General features: G+C 43.9%; 1 protein-coding gene across 2 annotated transcripts in view; it reads left to right on the top strand.

Moving 5' to 3' along the window:
• LOC134983844 (oocyte zinc finger protein XlCOF7.1-like) overlaps positions 1 to 22,067 on the top strand; it is a 52,473-nt gene that overhangs the window by 13,464 nt on the left and 16,942 nt on the right. The window contains exon 1 of one of the 2 annotated variants that reach the window (XM_063949466.1): positions 12,145 to 12,453. The exons of the other annotated variant lie outside the window; for it this stretch is intronic. Coding sequence (XP_063805536.1) covers positions 12,153 to 12,453 — 301 coding nt within the window. The 5' untranslated portion in view covers positions 12,145 to 12,152. Of the gene's footprint in view, positions 1 to 12,144; positions 12,454 to 22,067 lie in introns of those variants that run through there. 2 annotated transcript variants of the gene reach the window in all.

The raw sequence follows: 22,067 nt of genomic DNA, 5'->3' as shown, positions 1-22,067 counted from the left end.
TGCCTGTAAAAAAAATCCACAAATTAAACCTTGTTTAACATACAAGATCTCACAGTTATTCCGATGTGTAAAGGTGAAACAGGCTGTAACAACATTAACCAGATTGAGAAAGCGCAAGCGGCACAGGGAACATGTGGTAGGCGAGAAGCAGAGTGCGAGGTATGTAGATTTTGATCAATCGCCACCCAAGCATTACGGATTGATGAATCACAGCCTGACAATATTGAGCGCATTGCAAGCCCCATATATGATGATGCACGCGTTGTTGAGTCACCCGGTAATGACGAAGGTCGGCAACATGTATACTTAGAAGCAATTAACAGTTATGAACGACAACGACCGAATTTCAGAGCCGTTGAGTACCACAGTCACTATCGGTTTGTTAATTTGGACAGGGTTACATCATTTGTAGAGGGGGTTTGAGCCATTCATACTGCTATACAGGCCATGCTCGATGGCGTCCTTGCGAGCGTGGATCCTGCCGACCGCGTTCAGCATAGATTGGAGGGGTGGGTTACACAACGCCATCTATTCGCATCGTAAGCTGCAAGAAACATTAGACGCTACCAGTTTTTTGAACCAGATTACAAACGCGCTTCAAAGTAACGCTGAATTCTTATTATCCACAGGTTTAAGGTTTGTGATCAGTATTTTTAGAAACAGGGCGGAAAGGGGGTTGACCGGTAGAAGTTTACACCGCTTACCCTATAGTTTAATAATTCATAAACGCAAAAGACATCTCTGATTTCAGTAATATCGGTAATAACCTGTGTTTGGCCGCTAGCGTCTGTAAACTTCTGGATAAAGGTAACAATGCCAATGACCATGTAATACAGGAGAGAGCGATCCAACTACATAAAGCTTTGAATCTGCCGCTTGATAAAGCGGTCAACTTTAGCGATGTTGCATTTTCTGACAACTATTTAAATGTTTCGACCAATCACCTCTATTACTATCAAGGCGATTGGAAATATTACTGTACGGGCAGCCGTTACAAAGACATGCTGTTTGTGCTATATCACGATTGTCACTTTTATGGGATACTCGATATCAAAGCGTTTCTTGGAGCCCGATATTATTGCATCCGTTGTCATAGCGCTTATCATCATAGAAATAATCACGATTGTCTTTTCTTTCGTAAGGCTTGTCACAGGACGGATTGTATTGATGACGGTGTGACGGCGTTAAGGTGTTCGGTATGTAGGGTATTTTGTCGATCAAACGAATGTTTAGAGCTACACAAAGCTTTAGCTCTTGATCACAAAATATCCTGTCTTGAACATGTATATTGTGACGGGTGTTGTCTCTACCGGCGAACAGATCATAACTGCCGAGGCCTAAAGTGTCCCATTTGTAAGGTGTTCGTTGATGGGTTTTCGAACCATTTGTGCTATATACAAACCATCAAGCCAGAAGAGCCCACAAAGAAATACATCTTTTATGATTTTGAGTGTATGCAGGAGATGGGTGTGCACATACTAAAGTACTGTTACGCTTTAACATTAACGGGGGAGAAAGACTGGGAGTTTAAGGGTGTTGCGTGTATCGAAGACTTTGTAAAGACGTTCATGAAACCAAAATGTGTGCATTACACATTCATAGCCCATAATGCAAGTCGCTATGATGCGTATTTTGTGCTGCGTCAGCTGATTAAGGAGAAATTAAAGATGGAATTATTATCTAGAGGCGGCAACATAATGTGCATCACGGTAAAAGATTTGAAGATAAGATTTATTGACTCTTAAAAATTTTTACCCATGCGGCTTAGCAAGTTACCAAAGGCGATGGGGTTTGACGGTACCAAAGGTTATTTCCCACATTTTTTTAACATAGTTGCAAAATTACATAGGGGCTATGCCGTCAAAAGAGTATTTTGGTCCACAATACATGATGCCTGATGAATTATCTGAGTTTACAGCCTGGTATAAACAGTGTGTACACAAACCGTTTAACTTTCAAAAAGAGCTCATACGATATTGTAAAGACGATGTGAAAATATTACAAAAAGCTTGTGATGCTTTCAGATCGGCTGTTATAGCTATGACAGAACAGGAGTTTCTAATAACAAAGGGAAAAAAGAGGTTGTGGTTAAACGTCACATCAAGGCTTTTCAATTAGTCAATTTTTACAGGAAAAGACACTGGCCCTTGTACCGGGTGATAACTATCACAAGACTCAGAAGCGTTACTCAACGCCAGCCATACAGTGGTTAATGTACATAAAGCACAAAGAAGGTGTGAGTATAAGACACGCTTTACAAGGGGGGCGAGAAGAAAGTTGGTAAATACAGCCTTGATGGTTACGCCGTGATTAACGGCACACCCACTGCTTTTGAATTCCAAGGTTGTTTTTATCATGGCTGTGGTGCTTGTTACAACGCCGATGATAAAAACAAACTGACTAAAACGACCTATGGTCAATTACACCACAAGACACTGGTAAAGTTGCACTACCTTAAACGATGTGGATTTCAGATACGTGAAATCTGGGGTTGTGAATGGAAGTCTATGCTAAAGTCTGATGTGGATCTACAGGCTTTTCTGACGGGTAAGGAATTACCCGAACCCTTGGAGCCACGTGATGCTCTTTATGGCGGGCGTACAAACGCCATAAAGCTGTATCACAAAACAGGTTGTGATTTAAAAATTCACTATTTTGATTTTACCAGCCTGTAAAATCTATGAGGTGTGGCATTTTGATGAGAGATCTGACAAATTGTTTTCAGGTTACATTAAAACGCACCTCAGGGATAAACAAGAGGCCTCTGCTTATCCCGAATGGTGTACAGACGCCGGGAAACGCCAAGAGTATATAGACGCCTATCAAAAAAATGAAGGCATGTCTTTACGACCCGATCACATAGAAATCAACCCCGCTAAAAGACAAAATTGTTTTTAAATTCCTTATGGGGTAAATTTGGTCAACGTAGCAACATGCCCAATACGTGTCTAGTGACCAATCCCGACAAACTTTTTGAATACGCGTTCTTACCGTACTATGATGTGTCCGCTTTGGACTTTGTTGACGATGATACAGTTATGGTAAATTGGAAGTATGCCAAAGACCATTACACCAGGGGCGCAATTTCAAATGTAACTATAGCCATCTTCACAAAGGCTTATGCACGTGTTGAACTGTACAAACTACTGTATAGATTACAAGATAGATGTCTTTATCACGACACAGATTCTGTAATTTTTGTCAGTAGACCCGGTGACTGGAGCCCGCCATTGGATGATTATTTAGGCGAGTTGACCAGCGAACTACCCACAGGCACCCATATAACAGAATTTGTCTCAGCCGGTCCCAAGTCATACGGCTATCGACTAAACAACGGAAAGGCCTGTTTAAAAGTTAAAGGTATAACGCTCAATGTTGATAATGCGCAGCACGTTAACTTTGACAGCCTGAAAGAACTGGTCTTAGATTATCCTTTAAACCCCGAAGGCGACGACCAGAAAAAGGTTGTGATAAGTCAACCCGGTATAGTACGTGTGAAAAAGTGCTGGCAGATAGAGACGCGTACTTTGCAGAAGAAGCAAAGGTATGTTTATACTAAACAGTTTCTTACGGACAACTTCACAACACTGCCGTTCGGCTATTAAGATGGACACCAGATTTCAGCACCCTTTCTCATGTATTTTAGCGGGTCTGTCCAATTCGAGTAAAAGTTATTTTGTGAAAACGCTGTTGCAGCATGCTGCAACGCATATGTCTCATGTACCTGATAATGTTGTTTGGTTTTACACCTGTTGGCAGCCTATATACGACCAACTTCTGTGTGATTACCCCAGTACGCGGTTTATAGAGGGTTTACCAGAGTCTTTTAGCGATGATCAACTTTTTCCCCCTGATAAGATTAATTTAACAGTGATTGATGATCTGATGGACGCAGCAAGTAATAATTCTGAGGTTGGGAAAGCTTTCACAAAGTATGTACACCATCGTAATCTCAGTATCCTGTACCTTGTCCAAAACATATTTTGTCAAGGTAAAAAGAGCAGAACTATACATTTAAACACAAAATATATGGTCCTGTCCAAAAAACCCAGGGATAAAATGCAGGTGGGCATTCTGGCTAGACAAATGTACCCATCGAAACATTGTTTTTTTCTCGAATCCTATGAATCCGCAACGGCTGCCCCTTATGGGTATTTACTGGTTGATTTAAGAAACAACGCTCTTGATGATTATCGTTTACGAAGCGGCTTATTCCCACCAGACACACCTGTCGCTTTTGTCATTAAGAAGCGCGGTTCTATAAAGCTATAACCGTAGAACCTTTAGTCATTTGTTGTCATTCTAACAACGGTGAACATGACGGGATGGATAAGACGTATTTGGGTGCTTTTAAAAACGTTAATTAAAGCAACACCAACCCAAAGAAACGCTATTTTATCAAACGCTTCAAACGATTTAGTCACGGCTATTTGTGAGATAGCGCTCAACACGCTTAAAGGTAAAAGACCGCTGTCTCAACGACAGTTGAACTACCTTAAAAAGAAGCGAGAGCTTATAAAATCACTTTGTAATAAGAAATGTGCCATTGGAAAAAAGAAGAGGTTGGTTAAACAGTTGGGTAGTTTTATCGGTTCGCTGCTTGGTTTTGCTATACCGCTAATTACAGGACTATTGTCTAATCGCTGATGGCGTACGCTGAGAAAATGTATCTGGTGCCTCAGAATCAGATAGACCGTTTACATAACAAACCGAACAGCAATGACATATGTAAAACAGCAACGCATGGTCTAGATGTAGAGATCGTGAAAATACTACAGAATAATGATTTATCAGAATATGAAAAAGCAAAGCGATATACAATGTTGTTGCAGAGATACCTGGTGTTGAGTAAACAGGCTGATAGTGAAATGTCAACTTTAGCTCTTTTATCACCCGTTGCAAAATCTGTTGATGAATCAAATAATACGACACAGCCTATTGCCCCCGATGCTGTTTATCATGAGCTTTTGAGCGGTGTTAATGACCGGTATAAGAAAAACTGTGAAATACTATTGAGTAAAATGACACGCTCTAAACACATCACAGACTGGAACAGTAAAGGGGAGTTTCTGTACAAAGGCGTCACTGTGCCTGGTTCCAACATGTTAGATTTAATAAGAAGCATCACGCAAAGTAACGGTGTGTCGATCCGTAATATACCGAATGGTTGGCCTGAATTTATGCGGGCAATGTCTGAATTGAATATTCCCTCAACCGTCATAGTCAATGCGGGGAATAGAATGTGTTTAGAACGATTAAAAGCTGAGAAGCAGGATGACTCTGATGGCTCTGTGACATCGCCCATGTCGTTACAAACCCTTAACAAAGGTCGAATAAATGTTTTAAGTCCCCCAGGTTTAACAACACCGCACGGTTACTTACTGCCTAGGAAAAGATCCGTAAATCTATTTCAGGATTCACAGTGGCTGAAACTATAACATATAACTAATTTATATTATTTTTATACACTGTATTTTGTGTTGGTATTTTGCGCCACAATGTTTAACTTATGTCAATAATATTTTATGTAATGTTTTAAATGCTTCTTTACCGTGTTATATATATATATATATATATATATGTATATATATATATATATATATACATATATCAATAAAATATGCTTATGCTTTATAAAACAACGTTTTGTTCTTTGTTTCTATTGCTGTAAACGGAAGAAATTTCAAGCACACGATATAAAGTTTAATAAACAACGTTGTTTATTAGAAAAACATCATAGATATGATGCGTTGTACATAAAACGTATCAAACAGAATGTTGATTACAAGTTACACAAACAATACAACGTTGTGCGTAACACGCTTCACACACAGCGTTGTGCGTGAAACGTTTTATGTACAACGTGTCATAGTTATGACACGTTGTACATAAAACGCTTCACGCACAGCGTTGGTTACAAGTTACACAATTCTGTATATATCTATATGCATAATGACTCAGACAATGGCTTCTTGGGAGTCGTCTTACAAAATTGAAACAAAACAATCATTACGTTTTGTGTCATCACTAAAACGGGCCAGTACATCCACATATTTGTATTTTTTACACATGTAAAATATAAAGTATATGCAATATTGACCGCAAACGGTACTGTTAAAATTTTGCAACTGTATATTTTGGTGATAAACACTTTTTGAATTCAAGTTTAAAAAATGTATTATTGCCTTTGGGAATAGGGGGCTGTCAGGGGCTAACCCGTAAGAATCAAAAAAGTAACATTCACGTTGTTCGTTAAAATAAGCGGCCAACCAGTGCTCACCCGGCTGCCCGCTGCTATGCGTATTGATTACAAACGCGCAGGGATATTGCGACAGTTTACTGACCGGTAACATATCGCACGGATACGTTCCTTTAAAAACATGCCTTGTGCTTTGCACGGCGTACAGAATACAGTTTATCTGTAATGTGTTCATTTTTTCAGCAGCGTAGTGTTAGTTTATTTCATTTATAGATAATCATACAGCACATCGCGCCTTTGATTAATCTCGATGATGTTATCAAATAGAGCGTATATTATCACATTGACTGTCCGGTCCAGCGCTTCTGCAAAGCGGAATTCGGCACGTAGATTGCCTGTTCTTATCAGGGAAAGGTGTTCTCCACACTCCTGTTCTGGTGAAAGGTCAAAAGCAAATAGCGTGTAGCCCCTGAGGTACTCTTCGCGGTCAATCAGTATACCATTGTCAGATTTCTGCTTATTTGTGATCTGTATGAGTGACATATACTCTCTTACAGCATTACCGCTTTCAAAGTCGGGTTGAAATGGCTTGGCGGGGTGCGGCGTTCCATCCAGATAAAGGGACGCAAAACTTACATTTTTATGTTCAAAGCACAGGGGGTTCCGGTTATGGATTCCTGAAAATGATTCGTTATCCACGAAACCGGCTATAACTGTTTTCGGCACTTGTCCTAAAAATAAATTTTCTAGATTAAATACTCTACTGCCTGTTGGTACGCTGTAGATTTTCATCCCAACGCGGTCAATCGCGTATTTCGCGTTACCGTTTAACAGAGCCTGCGCGTGCCCAATCCGCACGGCCGGTGAGACCTGAACTCTTTTCACGAACAGGGATGCAGCTGTGATCTGTATTTTAAAGGCATCCGCCTCAGACGACATTAAGCAGAATGCGTCTTTGTTTCTGGTTAGTTTAATCTTCAGATCAACGGCGTTTAAAATTAGTTTATGTTGATGGAAAAGGTCGCAGTGAAGCGGGCCTAGCAGTTCAACAGTGCGACTCTGCGCTGTTGCGCCTGCTCGTTTTTTGAATACCGTATTCGGGCCATCCAGCGCCGTGTTGTTAAATTCACCATCCACATCTTTGTAAAATAGTCCTGTTGTGTGTTTTGTTGACAATGCGTCCGAGCTGTAATTTAATATAGTCTCAATGTACGCGCGGTATGCGTAAAGATTGTTGGATTGTGATATGAGCCTGTCGCCCAAAGTTACATCCACTTGGTTGAATAAAGTCGCTATTGGGTAATTAATAAGCGCGACCCGCGCACCTTGCGGTATCGGCGTGTTATCGGTTCGTACGATCTTACATGTCACGTACAACAGCGTATTGTTCAGATCGTAGTAGTGTTCACCGCTGGCTGCTATATAAAATTCAAGCGGAGCTGTGTCGGATAACGCCGCTAAAGGTTGAACTTCGACGTATAGACTTTTCTCTATGCTAGTTTGTGTCGGGGGCACGTCAAAAAGATCCAGCTCTGTTTTTGCACATTCAACGGATTCGTGGTGTATGAAAGACATGTTTAAAAAATATCACCAACGGCACTCTTCGGCTTTCTCTTCTTCTTTGAGTTGCGTCGTCTCTGTTTTTTATTTAAAAAGGGTATGTCCCAAGGCGGAAGCGTTATCATACGCTTCCGTTATCTTTTAGACACGCCTTTTCTTGTATATATTAGTCCTGAACCGTCTTGCTTTGCTTGGTTCGCCTCGTGTATCTTATTCACAACGGCCGTTGTGGCTTGCCCGATAACATCTTTCGCTATATTACGAACCGCTGTCTTCATATGCGGTTTAGCCAGCTCTAAACCTCTCCGGAAAAGAGGAACAGCTTTTCTGAAAAGACTTTGAAAAATACCGCCTAAACCGCAGCCGTACATGTATGCGCTGCCGTGAAAACCTGGTAATCCATTACCGGCTTGAGATTTATAATATTGCGCATAGAGTCCCGGATCGCCATAATTTTTAACAGCGACCATTCTGCTTAGTTAATAAAATTCAGTTTTGCGGCGTCTGAAGTGTAGCTTCACGATCGCTTTCCCAAACTTAAATGCCATGTTCTCGTTTTGGTCGTTCTTTATCTCTATGGCTATCGTGTCAAAATGTGTTTTGCACAATGGTACGTAATCGGGTTTCTCGTATCGTATTGTGACAACCTCATTGTTATAACCCTTCATTTCAACAGTGCGAAGTAGCGGTACATAACTATCCCCGACCCGTTGGTGTTCGATAATGTCTGTGTACACGTACATCGTATATTGGCCGCCTTTGATGTCGGCGCATGGTTTAGAAATATTAGTTTTAGGTTGTAAACCCAGTATCCATGTCAGCTTAGAACCGGCGTGGATTTGATACAACAGTTTACTGTCACATGTTACAACGCGCGCAAATGGATCATACGTTAGTCTTAATCCAACGTCCAGTTTCAGTTGTACAATTTCAGCGTTGATTACGTTCAGTAACGCTTCGATTGTTTCATAAAAACCAGGTTTAATGCACAAACTCGCGACTCTCGCCACCGGCTGTTCCGCCGTTCCATCCCATGATAATTGCAGTCTACAATCTTGTAAATCCAATGTATTCCACGTATGCGGGTATTGTATCTCAGTAAGTGCCACTTCCCATTCGCCATTTAAGTCTATCGGTTTAGCCAACTTTGTCGTATAGTTAGAAATCTTATTTTGCGGGAAGGTAACAGCCGATGTGTTGCTGGGTAAGGTTATGTAGAACGACTTGTCATCCATCGCTCGTCTTGTTAGATACTGATGATCTTTATATGTCTTTTATCACCGATGCTGCGACCCAACTGTTAAATTTTGCGGGGTACCCGCGCCACTTGACTAACGCGTATTTACGGCCTCTGACCGTCTTATTTTTTAAAATCTTTTCCACTTTGTAAACTCTGTTATAGTTTTTTGGTATGCTTTGAAGCTCTTCGGGGTAAAAACTACCTGTTATAACTTCACCATATAGATCTGCCAACTTATAAAGCGGTTTAATCCCTTTAGTGTTCACACTATGTACAACAAAAATCTCCTCAGAAAAGCTCTGTTCGTAACCTTTCTGAAATATGTCCTTATATTTAGAAATACGGACGTGGTCACCGATTCCTAAACAAACTGGGGCTTTCTTACTTCTAAAGTAATCACCGTAGGTCGTTTTGAAGACACTCAATGCGTTAGAGTCATTCACATCGTTTGGAGCGCACTTAATCGTTCTATGGTATGTGTTATTATAGCTGCGTATGAAGTCTTGTAAAACGTCTATATATCTGTAGGTATTCTTTGCCGTGAAATAGCGCCACATGCGTGTTTTTAAAGTCCTATTGAAGCGCTCTATAACAGCCGCTTTCACATCGTTATTGGTCGTGAAATGATTTATACCGTATTTTTCTAACACCTTTTTTAGGTTTCTGTTTAGAAACTCTTTACCATTATCGGTTTGTAGCTTCATCGGCACATCGCCGCGCTGGAATATTTTTTCAAAAGCATTAGCGACCGTTGCTGCATTCTTAGCGGTCAGACTTTCACCCCACACCCTCTTACTGAATATATCGATGATTGTTAATATGTATTTAACGCCATCGTTGTATTTTGACAAATCTATCAGCGAGACCAAATCGCATTGCCACTGTTGGTTTATACCCGATAAACAAATCATGTTCCTTTTATAGTTTTTTCTTGCTGGCTTGTGCAGCGTGTATGCGTCTTGTTCTTGTAACCACTTTCTTACGTCGGATCTTTTAAATTTATTTTTAACCGACCCATAGTATTTATCAATGCCGCTAAAACTACCTGGTTTTAACACTGTGTAATATGCATCTTTCATCCGCCTGATTTGATGCGCTGCGTTGCGTGACATTCTGCGACTGGTATTACGTGACACTCTGCGACTGGTGTTACGCGAAAATTTTTAATACGGTTTAATATCGAACACTATAAATTTATATAAAATTTAATATAAAATTTTATATTAAGCGATATAAAACACTATCATTTAATATTAAAGGGGGTGGGGCCTAGGAGCAAGGGGGTGTGGTACCTGTCAAGTTTGACAGAAAGGTTGTCTTTATCTACTATCTGTTACAGCAGGTGCGTGTTCCAAGACTTACCGCAACTTCGTTTGACGGCTTGGAGGTTGAACGCCGTATCCTAGCCTGGAAGGGTATTCCCGAGGAACTTATCCCCACACTTATTCAGGCCAGGAAGGGAGTAACGTCGAAACATTACCACCATATTTGGAGAAAATACATGTCTTGGTGTGAATCAAGCAAGGTTCCTACGGAAGACTTTCAGCTAGTACGTTTTCTCCATTTTCTACAAGCCGATGTGGATGCGGGCCTTAAGTGCGCTCAATTAAAGTTCAAATTTCAGCCTTATCGGTTTTCTTCCAAAAACAATTGGCCTCTCTTCCAGAAATTCAGACCTTCGTGAAAGGTGTGTTGCACATCCAACCTTCCTTTGTGCCCCCTGTGGCACCATGGGATCTTAACGTGGTGTTGCAATTCCTTCAATCTCATTTGTTTGAACCTTTACAGAAGATAGAGTTGAAATTCCTTACTTGGAAAGTGGTCATGCTGTTAGCCTTGGCATCCGCAAGGTGGGTGTCTGAATTGGCGGCCTTGTCTCACAAGACCCCTTATTTGATCTTCCATGAAGATAGAGCAGAATTAAGGACTCGTCAGCAGTTTCTGCCGAAAGTGGTTTCGTCGTTCCACTTGAACCAACCTATTGTGGTGCCAGTGGCTACTGACGCCTTGCTGGAATCAAAGTTTCTCGATGTAGTAAGAGCTTTGAAAATGTATGTCGCCAGAATGGCTCAGTTTAGGAAAACAGAGGCTCTGTTTGTCCTGTATGCTCACAATAAAATTGGGGCTCCTGCTTCCAAGCAGACCATTGTGCTCTGGATCTGTCATACGATTCAGCAGGCTCATTCTATGGCTGGATTGCCTTTACCGAAATCGGTAAAGGCCCATTCTACCAGAAAGGTGGGCTCGTCCTGGGCGGCTGCCCGGGGGGTCTCGGCATTACAACTTTGCTGAGCAGCTACTTGGTCGGGTTCAAACACCTTTACGAAGTTCTACAAGTTTGATACCCTGGCTAATGAGGACCTCATGTTTGGTCATTCGGTGCTGCAGAGTCATCCGCACTCTCCAGCCCGTTCTAGTGCTTTGGTATAACCCCATGGTTCTTGATGTGACCCCAGCATCCTCTAGGACGTATGAGAAAATAGGATTTTAATACCTACCGGTAAATCCTTTTCTCTTAGTCCGTAGAGGATGCTGGGCGCCCGTCCCAGTGCGTACTGTATCTGCAGTTATTAGTTGTGGTTACACACATGTTGTTGTGTTACGTTTATAGTCAGCCTGTTGCTGATGTTGTTCATGCCGTTGACTTGTGTTGTGTTAAATGCCATGTTGCACGGCGTGCTTGAGGTGTGAACTGGTATGTATCTCACCTTAGTTTAACAATAAATCCTTTTCCTTGAAATGTCCGTCTCTCTGGGCACAGTTCCTATAACTGGAGTCTGGAGGAGGGGCATAGAGAGAGGAGTCCGTTCACACCCCTTTGAAAGTCTTAAAGTGTCCATGTCTCCTGTGGATCCCATCTATACCCCATGGTTCTTGATGTGACCCCAGCATCCTCTACGGACTAAGAGAAAAGGATTTACCGGTAGGTATTAAAATCCTATTTTTTGGATAATTTAGGAAGAAAGTCTGTCTGATATAAAGGCAGAAGATACAGAGGGAGAAGAAGAGACGTATGTGACTGATATAAATGCAGAAGATATAGAGGGAGAAGAAGAGACGTATGTGACTGATATAAAGGCAGAAGATACAGAGGGAGAAGAAGAGACGTATGTGACTGATATAAAGGCAGAAGATATAGAGGGAGAAGAAGAGATGTATGTGACTGATATGAAGGCAGAAGATATAGAGGGAGAAGAAGAGACGTATGTGACTAATATAAAGGCAGAAGATATAGAGGGAGAAGAAGAGACGTATGTGAGTGATATGAAGGCAGAAGATACAGAGGGAGAAGAAGAGACGTATGTGACTGATATAAAGGCAGAAGATATAGAGGGAGAAGAAGAGACGTATGTCACTGATATGAAGGCAGAAGATATAGAGGGGGAAGAAGAGACGTATGTGAGGGGTGATCAGCAGTGTAAGGAGGAGGAGATCCCTACAGATATCAGCACAGGTGAGTAATAAACACTTATTACAGAAGTCACATATTCTCATTGCTCAGTCACTACAGCAATCTCTTATCCTACACCCTCCTCCGCCATCAGCCCTGTTCTCAGTTGGGTGTTTCTAACACAAGGCTATCAATGACAAATATCACATGTAGAGAGTTATTACACACAACACTATAATGTTATTAAAAGTAACAATTAGAAGTTTATTATTAGTGATTATATATAAATGTGTATATATGTATGTATATAATATAATTAGTATTGTTTTTTGTGAAGTGCCTAATTTATATGCATTTTGTTAGATGATGCAGGTATGAAATATTTCCTGCTATACAGTAGACCTGAGCTCACCAAATACAATTCGTATAAGATTCAGAAATAAAATGAAATTTGAATCTAGAACTTCAAGTAAAACAGATTAAAAGCTTATCACAAGTACATATCTGTATAATCATAAGACAAGCGTTTTGCACTTGTTGTCACCCTTGCATGGGCGAGCTTGTTCTTATCCACTCCAATTCACTCTAAATCCAAATTGTGTATCATCCAACGCGTTTCTTCAATAGTGACTTCTTCAGGGGTGTTTTCTGTTAAAGGCTTTATCCTCAAATATCAGTTGTGTAGACTTGAAATAATTGTGTAACCTTCAGACGGTGATTGTGGACTTGTTCATGATGAACACATTCCTAATTGCTTGTGAATAATAGTTCCTGCTCTGTGCAGTTCTGAGGTTATGACTTTAGGGAATGTAATGGCCAGATCCAATATTGCTCAATCTAAGGTCTCCCAGTAGCCTTACTACATACATAAATGTCTCTTACACTCAGTATTTTAACTAACAATAATAAACAGTGGAGTTTTAGTTCATGTATTGCTCAGTGCATTTAAGCCTGCAGCTCCCGACAAGGGACCCCACTATACTGCAGGTCCTACTCTATTGCTCAAAATAATTACCATAAAAACAGCTATCACATTAGTGTTAAACTTTAGGTATGCTCTCAGTGGCGGAACAGTGGCCGGAAGGCTTGGATTGGTTTTCAGAGCACCAGTCTGACCTGCCACCACATCTCACGTGGCCCTCCAATTCACCAGATCTGGGACTGCTTGGCTGGGTCCGGCATTGTACTGTTGGTGCAGTTCCTGATGCGTTTGGAATGATTGGTGGTTGCTAGGCGCCCTAAATGCCTGTGGTCCCGATTTGTCATGATCTACTTTCGCCCACTGTTCCGCCGCTGAGATTCTTGGTGTCCATGCTTCTTCCGCTGTAGATGGATACTACTCACTGTCTACAAGGGACCACCAACAAACAAATGCCGGTCTCTGCCAAAACCAATGGCTCCCTTTTGCCAGTTGCATCACGTGCACGACCCATGGTTCCATCTGAAAAAGAAACAATATCTCAACAAATTTGCATTATATCAATACCTCAGACATTCACAATGATCATCCAGTAGTTTTAGTGTCACCATCTACACGCATGTGCACGTCCTGTGTCATTGTACTTATATATATATATATATGTGTGTGTGTGTGTGTGTGTATATATGTGTGTGTGTATATATATATATATATATATATATATATATATATATATACACAGAGGAAAAACCACAGCACTCACCACACCAGAAACGGGGCACAGCTATGCACTTACCACTCACTGGGTGGGGTGCATGTAACACTGCACTCTCCACCACAGAAGTGGGGTGCACAGCTGTACTTACCACTCACAGGGCGGGGTACATGCACCCCACCCAGTGAGTGGTAAGTGCATAGCTGTGCCCCGCTTCTGGTGTGGTGAGTGCTGTGGTTTTTCCTCTGTGTGTATACGAAGGGGTTAATCTATGGTTAGCTCTTATTAATCGTGGCCACTAGCTTTCTCATGCACCCCTGTGTGGACTTTATTATCCTGAACTTGTCTCAGCTGTTCTTTAGCAATCATCTTTGAGCCAGTGCAAAAGGTGACTAGTGTACCTTTAAAAGCCATAAAGGTGTGGCAGGTACACATTACATCTAGCAGGCAGATGATGCAGCAGTGTGGTAGTCAGGTTTTAAGACTCTGTGATAGTGTAGGACCTGCATGAAGGTGGGGTACCTTGAAAATCGGTATGCAGGCTTCCGTGCATTGGCCAATCCACCAACTAAACCCCCATCATTTATTTATTGAAGTGTTGAGGATAAGTGAGTTTACTTTGGTGAGTGCTGGGTATTTTGTTTGTATGTGTGTGTATGTATATATATATATATATATAATATATATATATATATATATATATATTATATATTTTGGTAAAGTGGCACTCCTCAAGAAGAAGACCTGAAGTAAATATTAAAGAATCAATAGCCGGTACTCTCCAAACCAGGCTGTATCAGTTGGTGCAACGTAATGTAGAATCCATACAAGGCGGAACTCAGAATAAATAGACCAGGCAGGTTTAGTGTACCAACGTTTCAATGCTCTATTCGCGGCATTTTCGTCATGGGCACAGAATAACAGAGACATACAACCACTCGCCTAATATACCCGGTGGAACCATCCATGTCGCCATCCGTTGCACACTCCAGCGCATCAAAGTGACGTCATCTGACAAATGCTACGTCCGGAGACACGGAGAGAACGTCGTCCACGTGACCTATAGTAACCAATGGGGACAAAAGTAAAGATAAAGTAACCTGCCAACAAAACAGTGTAACACCGATCAAATTCTATCCTCTTAGAAATATATCTATTTCTCCGGCAGGGTCCACAGGTTATCCACAAGATAACATTGGGATATGATGAAGTGACAGCGGATTTGCAACAAATGGTCAAAGCTTTCGGCCTCCCAGCATGCAACGGGCCTGTCCATATATCCCTGCCTCCTGGCTCAGGCAAATCCGTTTTTTGTTTGGTGCGGCAGGAGCCGAACCATGGCCCTCATTCCGAGTTGTTCGCTCGCAAGCTGCTTTTAGCAGCTTTGCACACGCTAAGCCGCCGCCTACTGGGAGTGAATCTTAGCATAGTAAAATTGCGAACGAAAGATTTGCAGAATTGCGAATAGAAACTTCTTAGCAGTTTCTGAGTAGCTCGAGACTCACTCTGCCACTGCGATCAGTTCAGTCAGTTTCGTTCCTGGTTTGACGTCACAAACACTCCCAGTGTTCACCAAGACACTCCCCCGTTTCTTCAGACACTCCCGCGTTTTCCCCAGAAACTGCAGCGTTTTTTCACACACTCCCATAAAACGGCCAGTTTCCGCCCAGAAACACCCACTTCCTGTCAATTACATTACTATCACCAGAACGAAGAAAAAAACCTTGTAATGCCGTGAGTAAAATACCTAACTGCATAGCAAATTTACTTGGCGCAGTCGCACTGCGGACATTGCGCATTAGCGACTAATCGCTCCGTTGCGGAAAAAAAAATAACGAGCGAACAACTCGGAATGACCACCCATGGTCAGAGGGCTGCTGTTTTTTTGCAGCCATCAGTTTTCTTATTTTATTTTCTCTGACGTCCTAAGTGGATGCTGGGGACTCCGTCAGGACCATGGGGGATTAGCGGCTCCGCAGGAGACAGGGCACAAAAATAAAAGCTTTAGGACTAGGTGGTGTGCACTGGCTCCTCCCCCTATGACCCTCCTCCAAGCCTCAGTTAGGTTTTTGTGCCCGGCCGAGAAGGGTGCAATCTAGGTGGCTCTCCTGAGCTGCTTAGAGTAAAAGTTAGACTTAGGTTTTTTATTTTCAGTGAGTCCTGCTGGCAACAGGCTCACTGCATCGAGGGACTAAGGGGAGAAGAAGCAAACTCACCTGCATGCAGAGTGGATTGGGCTTCTTGGCTACTGGACATTAGCTCCAGAGGGACGATCACAGACCCAGCCATGGATGGGTCCCGGAGCCGCGCCGCCGGCCCCCTTACAGAGCCAGAAGAGTGAAGAGGTCCAGAAATCGGCGGCAGAAGACGTCCTGTCTTCAACAAGGTAGCGCACAGCACTGCAGCTGTGCGCCATTGCTCTCAGCACACTTCACACTCCGGTCACTGAGGGTGCAGGGCGCTGGGGGGGGGGCGCCCTGAGACGCAATGTAAACACTATATATGGCTAAAAATACATCACATATAGCTCCTGGGCTATATGGATGTATTTAACCCCTGCCATTTTACCTCATAAAAAGCGGGAGAAAGGGCGCCGTGAAGGGGGTGGAGCCTATCTCCTCAGCACACAAGCGCCATTTTCCCTCACAGCTCCGCTGGAAGGACGTCTCCCTGACTCTCCCCTGCAGTCCTGCACTACAGAAACAGGGTAAAAAAGAGAGGGGGGGGCACTAATTTGGCATATAAACATATATAGCAGCTATAAGGGAGAAACACTTACTTATAAGGTTGTCCCTATACATATATAGCGCTCTGGTGTGTGCTGGCAAACTCTCCCTCTGTCTCCCCAAAGGGCTAGTGGGGTCCTGTCCTCTATCAGAGCATTCCCTGTGTGTATGCTGTGTGTCGGTACGCGTGTGTCGACATGCATGAGGAGGAAAATGGTGTGGAGGCGGAGCAATTGCCTGTATTAGTGATATCACCCCCTAGGGAGTCGACACCTGACTGGATGGTCTTATTTAAGGAATTACGTGATAGTGTCAGCACTTTACAAAAAACTGTTGACGACATGATACAGCCGGCAAATCAGTTAGTGCCTGTCCAGGCGTCTCAAACACCGCCAGGGGCTCTAAAGCGCCCATTACCTCAGTCGGTCGACACAGACACGGACACTGACTCCAGTGTCGACGGTGAAGAAACAAACGTATTTTCCAGTAGGGCCACACGTTACATGATCACGGCAATGAAGGAGGCTTTGCATATTTCTGATACTACAAGTACCACAAAAAGGGTATTATGTGGGGTGTGAAAAAACTACCCGTAGTTTTTCCTGAATCAGATGAATTAAATGAAGTGTGTGATGATGCGTGGGTTTCCCCCGATAAAAAATTGCTGATATCAAAGAAATTATTGGCATTATACCCTTTCCCGCCAGAAGTTAGGGCGCGTTGGGAAACACCCCCTAGGGTGGATAAGGCACTCACACGCTTATCAAAACAAGTGGCGTTACCATCTCCGGATACGGCCGCCCTCAAGGAGCCAGCTGATAGGAAGCTGGAAAATGTCCTAAAAAGTATATACACACATACTGGTGTTATACTGCGACCAGCAATTGCCTCAGCCTGGATGTGCAGCGCTGGGGTGGCTTGGTCGGAGTCCCTGACTGAAAATATTGATACCCTTGACAGGGACAGTATTTTATTGACTATAGAGCATTTAAAGGATGCATTTCTATATATGCGAGATGCACAGAGGGATATTTGCACTCTGGCATCAAGAGTAAGTGCGATCTCCATTTCTGCCAGAAGATGTTTATGGACACGACAGTGGTCAGGTGATGCGGATTCCAAACGGCACATGGAAGTATTGCCGTATAAAGGGGAGGAGTTATTTGGGGTCGGTCTATCGGACCTGGTGGCCACGGCAACAGCTGGAAAATCCACCTTTTTACCCCAAGTCACCTCTCAGCAGAAAAAGACACCGTCTTTTCAGCCTCAGTCCTTTCGTCCCCATAAGGGCAAGCGGGCAAAAGGCCAGTCATATCTGCCCCGGGGTAGAGGAAAGGGAAAAAGACTGCAGCAGGCAGCCCCTTCCCAGGAACAGAAGCCCTCCACCGCTTCTGCCAAGTCCTCAGCATGACGCTGGGGCCTTACAAGCGGACTCAGGTGCGGTGGGGGGTCGTCTCAAGAGTTTCAGCACGCAGTGGGCTCACTCGCAAGTGGACCCCTGGATCCTACAGGTAGTATCCCAGGGGTACAGATTGGAATTCGAGACGTCTCCCCCTCGCAGGTTCCAGAAGTCTGCTTTACCAACGTCTCCCTCCGACAGGGAGGCAGTATTGGAAGCAATTCACAAGCTGTATTCCCAGCAGGTGATAATAAGAGTACCCTTCCTACAACAGGGAAAGGGGTATTATTCCACACTATTTGTGGTACCGAAGCCAGACGGCTCGGTGAGACCTATTTTAAATCTGAAATCTTTGAACACTTACATACAAAGGTTCAAATTCAAGATGGAGTCACTCAGAGCAGTGATAGCGAACCTGGAAGAAGGGGACTATATGGTGTCCCTGGACATCAAGGATGCTTACCTCCATGTCCCAATTTGCCCTTCTCACCAAGGGTACCTCAGGTTCGTAGTACAGAACTGTCACTATCAGTTTCAGACGCTGCCGTTTGGATTGTCCACGGCACCCCGGGTCTTTACCAAGGTAATGGCCGAAATTATGATTCTTCTTCGAAGAAAAGGCGTCTTAATTATCCCTTACTTGGACGATCTCCTGATAAGGGCAAAGTCCAGGGAACAGTTGGAGGTCGGAGTAGCACTATCTCGGATACTGCTACAACAGCACGGGTGGATTCTAAATATTCCAAAATCGCAGCTGATCCCGACGACACGTCTGCTGTTCCTAGGGATGATTCTGGACACAGTCCAGAAAAAGGTGTTTCCCTGGAGGAGAAAGCCAGGGAGTTATCCGAGCTAGTCAGGTACCTCCTAAAACCAGGAAAAGTGTCAGTGCATTATTGCACAAGGGTCCTGGGAAAAATGGTGGCTTCCTACGAAGCGATTCCATTCGGCAGATTTCACGCAAGAACTTTTCAGTGGGATCTGCTGGACAAATGGTCCGGATCGCATCTTCAGATGCATCAGCGGATAACCCTGTCTCCAAGGACAAGGGTGTCTCTTCTGTGGTGGCTGCATAGTGCTCATCTACTAGAGGGCCGCAGATTCGGCATTCAGGACTGGGTCCTGGTGACCACGGATGCCAGCCTGAGGGGCTGGGGAGCAGTCACACAGGGAAGAAATTTCCAGGGAGTGTGGTCAAGTCTGGAGACTTCACTTCACATAAACATACTGGAGTTAAGGGCAATTTACAATGCTCTAAGCCTAGCAAGACCTCTGCTTCAAGGTCAACCGGTGCTAATCCAGTCGGACAACATCACGGCAGTCGCCCACGTAAACAGACAGGGCGACACAAGAAGCAGGAGGGCAATGGCAGAAGCTGCAAGGATTCTCCGCTGGGCGGAAAATCATGTGATAGCACTGTCAGCAGTGTTCATTCCGGGAGTGGACAACTGGTAAGCAGACTTCCTCAGCAGGCACGATCTCCACCCGGGAGAGTGGGGACTTCATCCGGAAGTCTTCCACATGATTGTGAACCGTTGGGAAAGACCAAAGGTGGACATGATGGCGTCCCGCCTCAACAAAAAACTGGACAGGTATTGCGCCAGGTCAAGGGACCCTCAGGCAATAGCTGTGGACGCTCTGGTAACACCGTGGGTGTACCAGTCAGTGTATGTGTTCCCTCCTCTGCCTCTCATACCCAAGGTACTGAGAATTATAAGACGGAGAGGAGTAAGAACTATACTTGTGGCTCCGGATTGGCCAAGAAGTACTTGGTTCCCGGAACTTCAAGAGATGCTCACAGAGGACCCATGGCCTCTGCCGCTAAGAAGGGACTTGCTTCAGCAAGGACCCTGTCTGTTCCAAGACTTACCGCGGCTGCGTTTGACGGCATGGCGGTTGAACGCCGGATCCTAAGGGAAAAAGGCATTCCGGAAGAGGTCATACCTACCCTGGTCAAAGCCAGGAAGGAGGTGACCGCACAACATTATCACCGCATTTGGCGAAAATATGTTGCGTGGTGTGAGGCCAGGAAGGCCCCCACGGAGGAATTTCAACTCGGTCGATTCCTGCATTTCCTGCAAACAGGAGTGTCTATGGGCCTCAAATTGGGGTCCATTAAGGTTCAAATTTCGGCCCTGTCGATTTTCTTCCAGAAAGAATTGGCTTCAGTTCCTGAAGTCCAGACATTCGTCAAGGGAGTACTGCATATACAACCCCCTTTTGTGCCTCCAGTGGCACCGTGGGATCTCAACGTAGTTCTGGGATTCCTCAAATCACATTGGTTTGAACCGCTCAAATCTGTGGATTTGAAATATCTCACATGGAAAGTGACCATGCTGTTGGCCCTGGCCTCGGCCAGGCGAGTGTCAGAATTGGCGGCTTTGTCTCACAAAAGCCCATATCTGATTTTCCATTCGGACAGGGCAGAACTGCGGACTCGTCCCCAGTTTCTCCCTAAGGTGGTGTCAGCGTTTCACCTGAACCAACCTATTGTGGTGCCTGCGGCTACTAGGGACTTGGAGGACTCCAAGTTACTAGACGTTGTCAGGGCCCTGAAAATATATGTTTCCAGGACGGCTGGAGTCAGGAAAACTGACTCGCTGTTTATCCTGTTTGCACCCAACAAGCTGGGTGCTCCTGCTTCTAAGCAGACGATTGCTCGTTGGATTTGTAGTACAATTCAGCTTGCACATTCTGTGGCAGGCCTGCCACAGGCAAAATCTGTAAATGCCCATTCCACGAGGAAGGTGGGCTCATCTTGGGCGGCTGCCCGAGGGGTCTCGGCTTTACAACTTTGCCGAGCTGCTACTTGGTCAGGGGCAAACACGTTTGCAAAATTCTACAAATTTGATACCCTGGCCGAGGAGGACCTGGAGTTCTCTAATTCGGTGCTGCAGAGTCATCCGCACTCTCCCGCCCGTTTGGGAGCTTTGGTATAATCCCCATGGTCCTTACGGAGTCCCCAGCATCCACTTAGGACGTCAGAGAAAATAAGAATTTACTTACCGATAATTCTATTTCTCGTAGTCCGTAGTGGATGCTGGGCGCCCATCCCAAGTGCGGATTGTCTGCAATACTTGTACATAGTTATTGTTACAAAAATCGGGTTATTATTGTTGTGAGCCATCTTTTCAGAGGCTCCTCTGTTATCATGCTGTTAACTGGGTTCAGATCACAAGTTGTACAGTGTGATTGGTGTGGCTGGTATGAGTCTTACCCGGGATTCAAAATCCTTCCTTATTGTGTACGCTCGTCCGGGCACAGTATCCTAACTGAGGCTTGGAGGAGGGTCATAGGGGGAGGAGCCAGTGCACACCACCTAGTCCTAAAGCTTTTATTTTTGTGCCCTGTCTCCTGCGGAGCCGCTAATCCCCCATGGTCCTGACGGAGTCCCCAGCATCCACTACGGACTACAAGAAATAGAATTATCGGTAAGTAAATTCTTATTTTTGTAGTATTACTATTTTTTTTGAGTGATCTTTGTAAATAGCATCTTATACGCACCTTAGAGTCGCTCCAACAACTCCCCGCCGGGTCACGACAACGCTTACCCACGTGTACAGTGAGGCAGGCACAGGTTCTGGTGAACCTTCATGGGCTACTTTGCACAGACATTATCCAATGTAGCTCAGTAGTTTATACCAGTGATAGGTTTCCCTATTAACCCTTATATGCAACATTCATTCTGAGGTTTATACACCTAGGGAATTGTCAGCCTCTCAAAAAAGCAGAAAAGGATTTTTTGGGAAATTCGTTGACGCTCCTGTTCAAATCTCTGCTGCCTCCCGCTTTTAACCTGGATCTATCCCAGAAGATCCAGAGTAAATACAGGAAAGCGATAAAAAGTGGAAAGAGAGGGTTGGCGCTGAGGGTGAAATAAAAGATTGATACTTATCTAAATAACGGGGTGTGTTGACT

The sequence above is a fragment of the Pseudophryne corroboree genome (assembly GCF_028390025.1).
Source record: "Pseudophryne corroboree isolate aPseCor3 chromosome 3 unlocalized genomic scaffold, aPseCor3.hap2 SUPER_3_unloc_26, whole genome shotgun sequence".
Classification (NCBI taxonomy): Eukaryota; Metazoa; Chordata; class Amphibia; order Anura; family Myobatrachidae; genus Pseudophryne; species Pseudophryne corroboree.
This window is presented reverse-complemented; position numbering and strand designations above follow the sequence as displayed.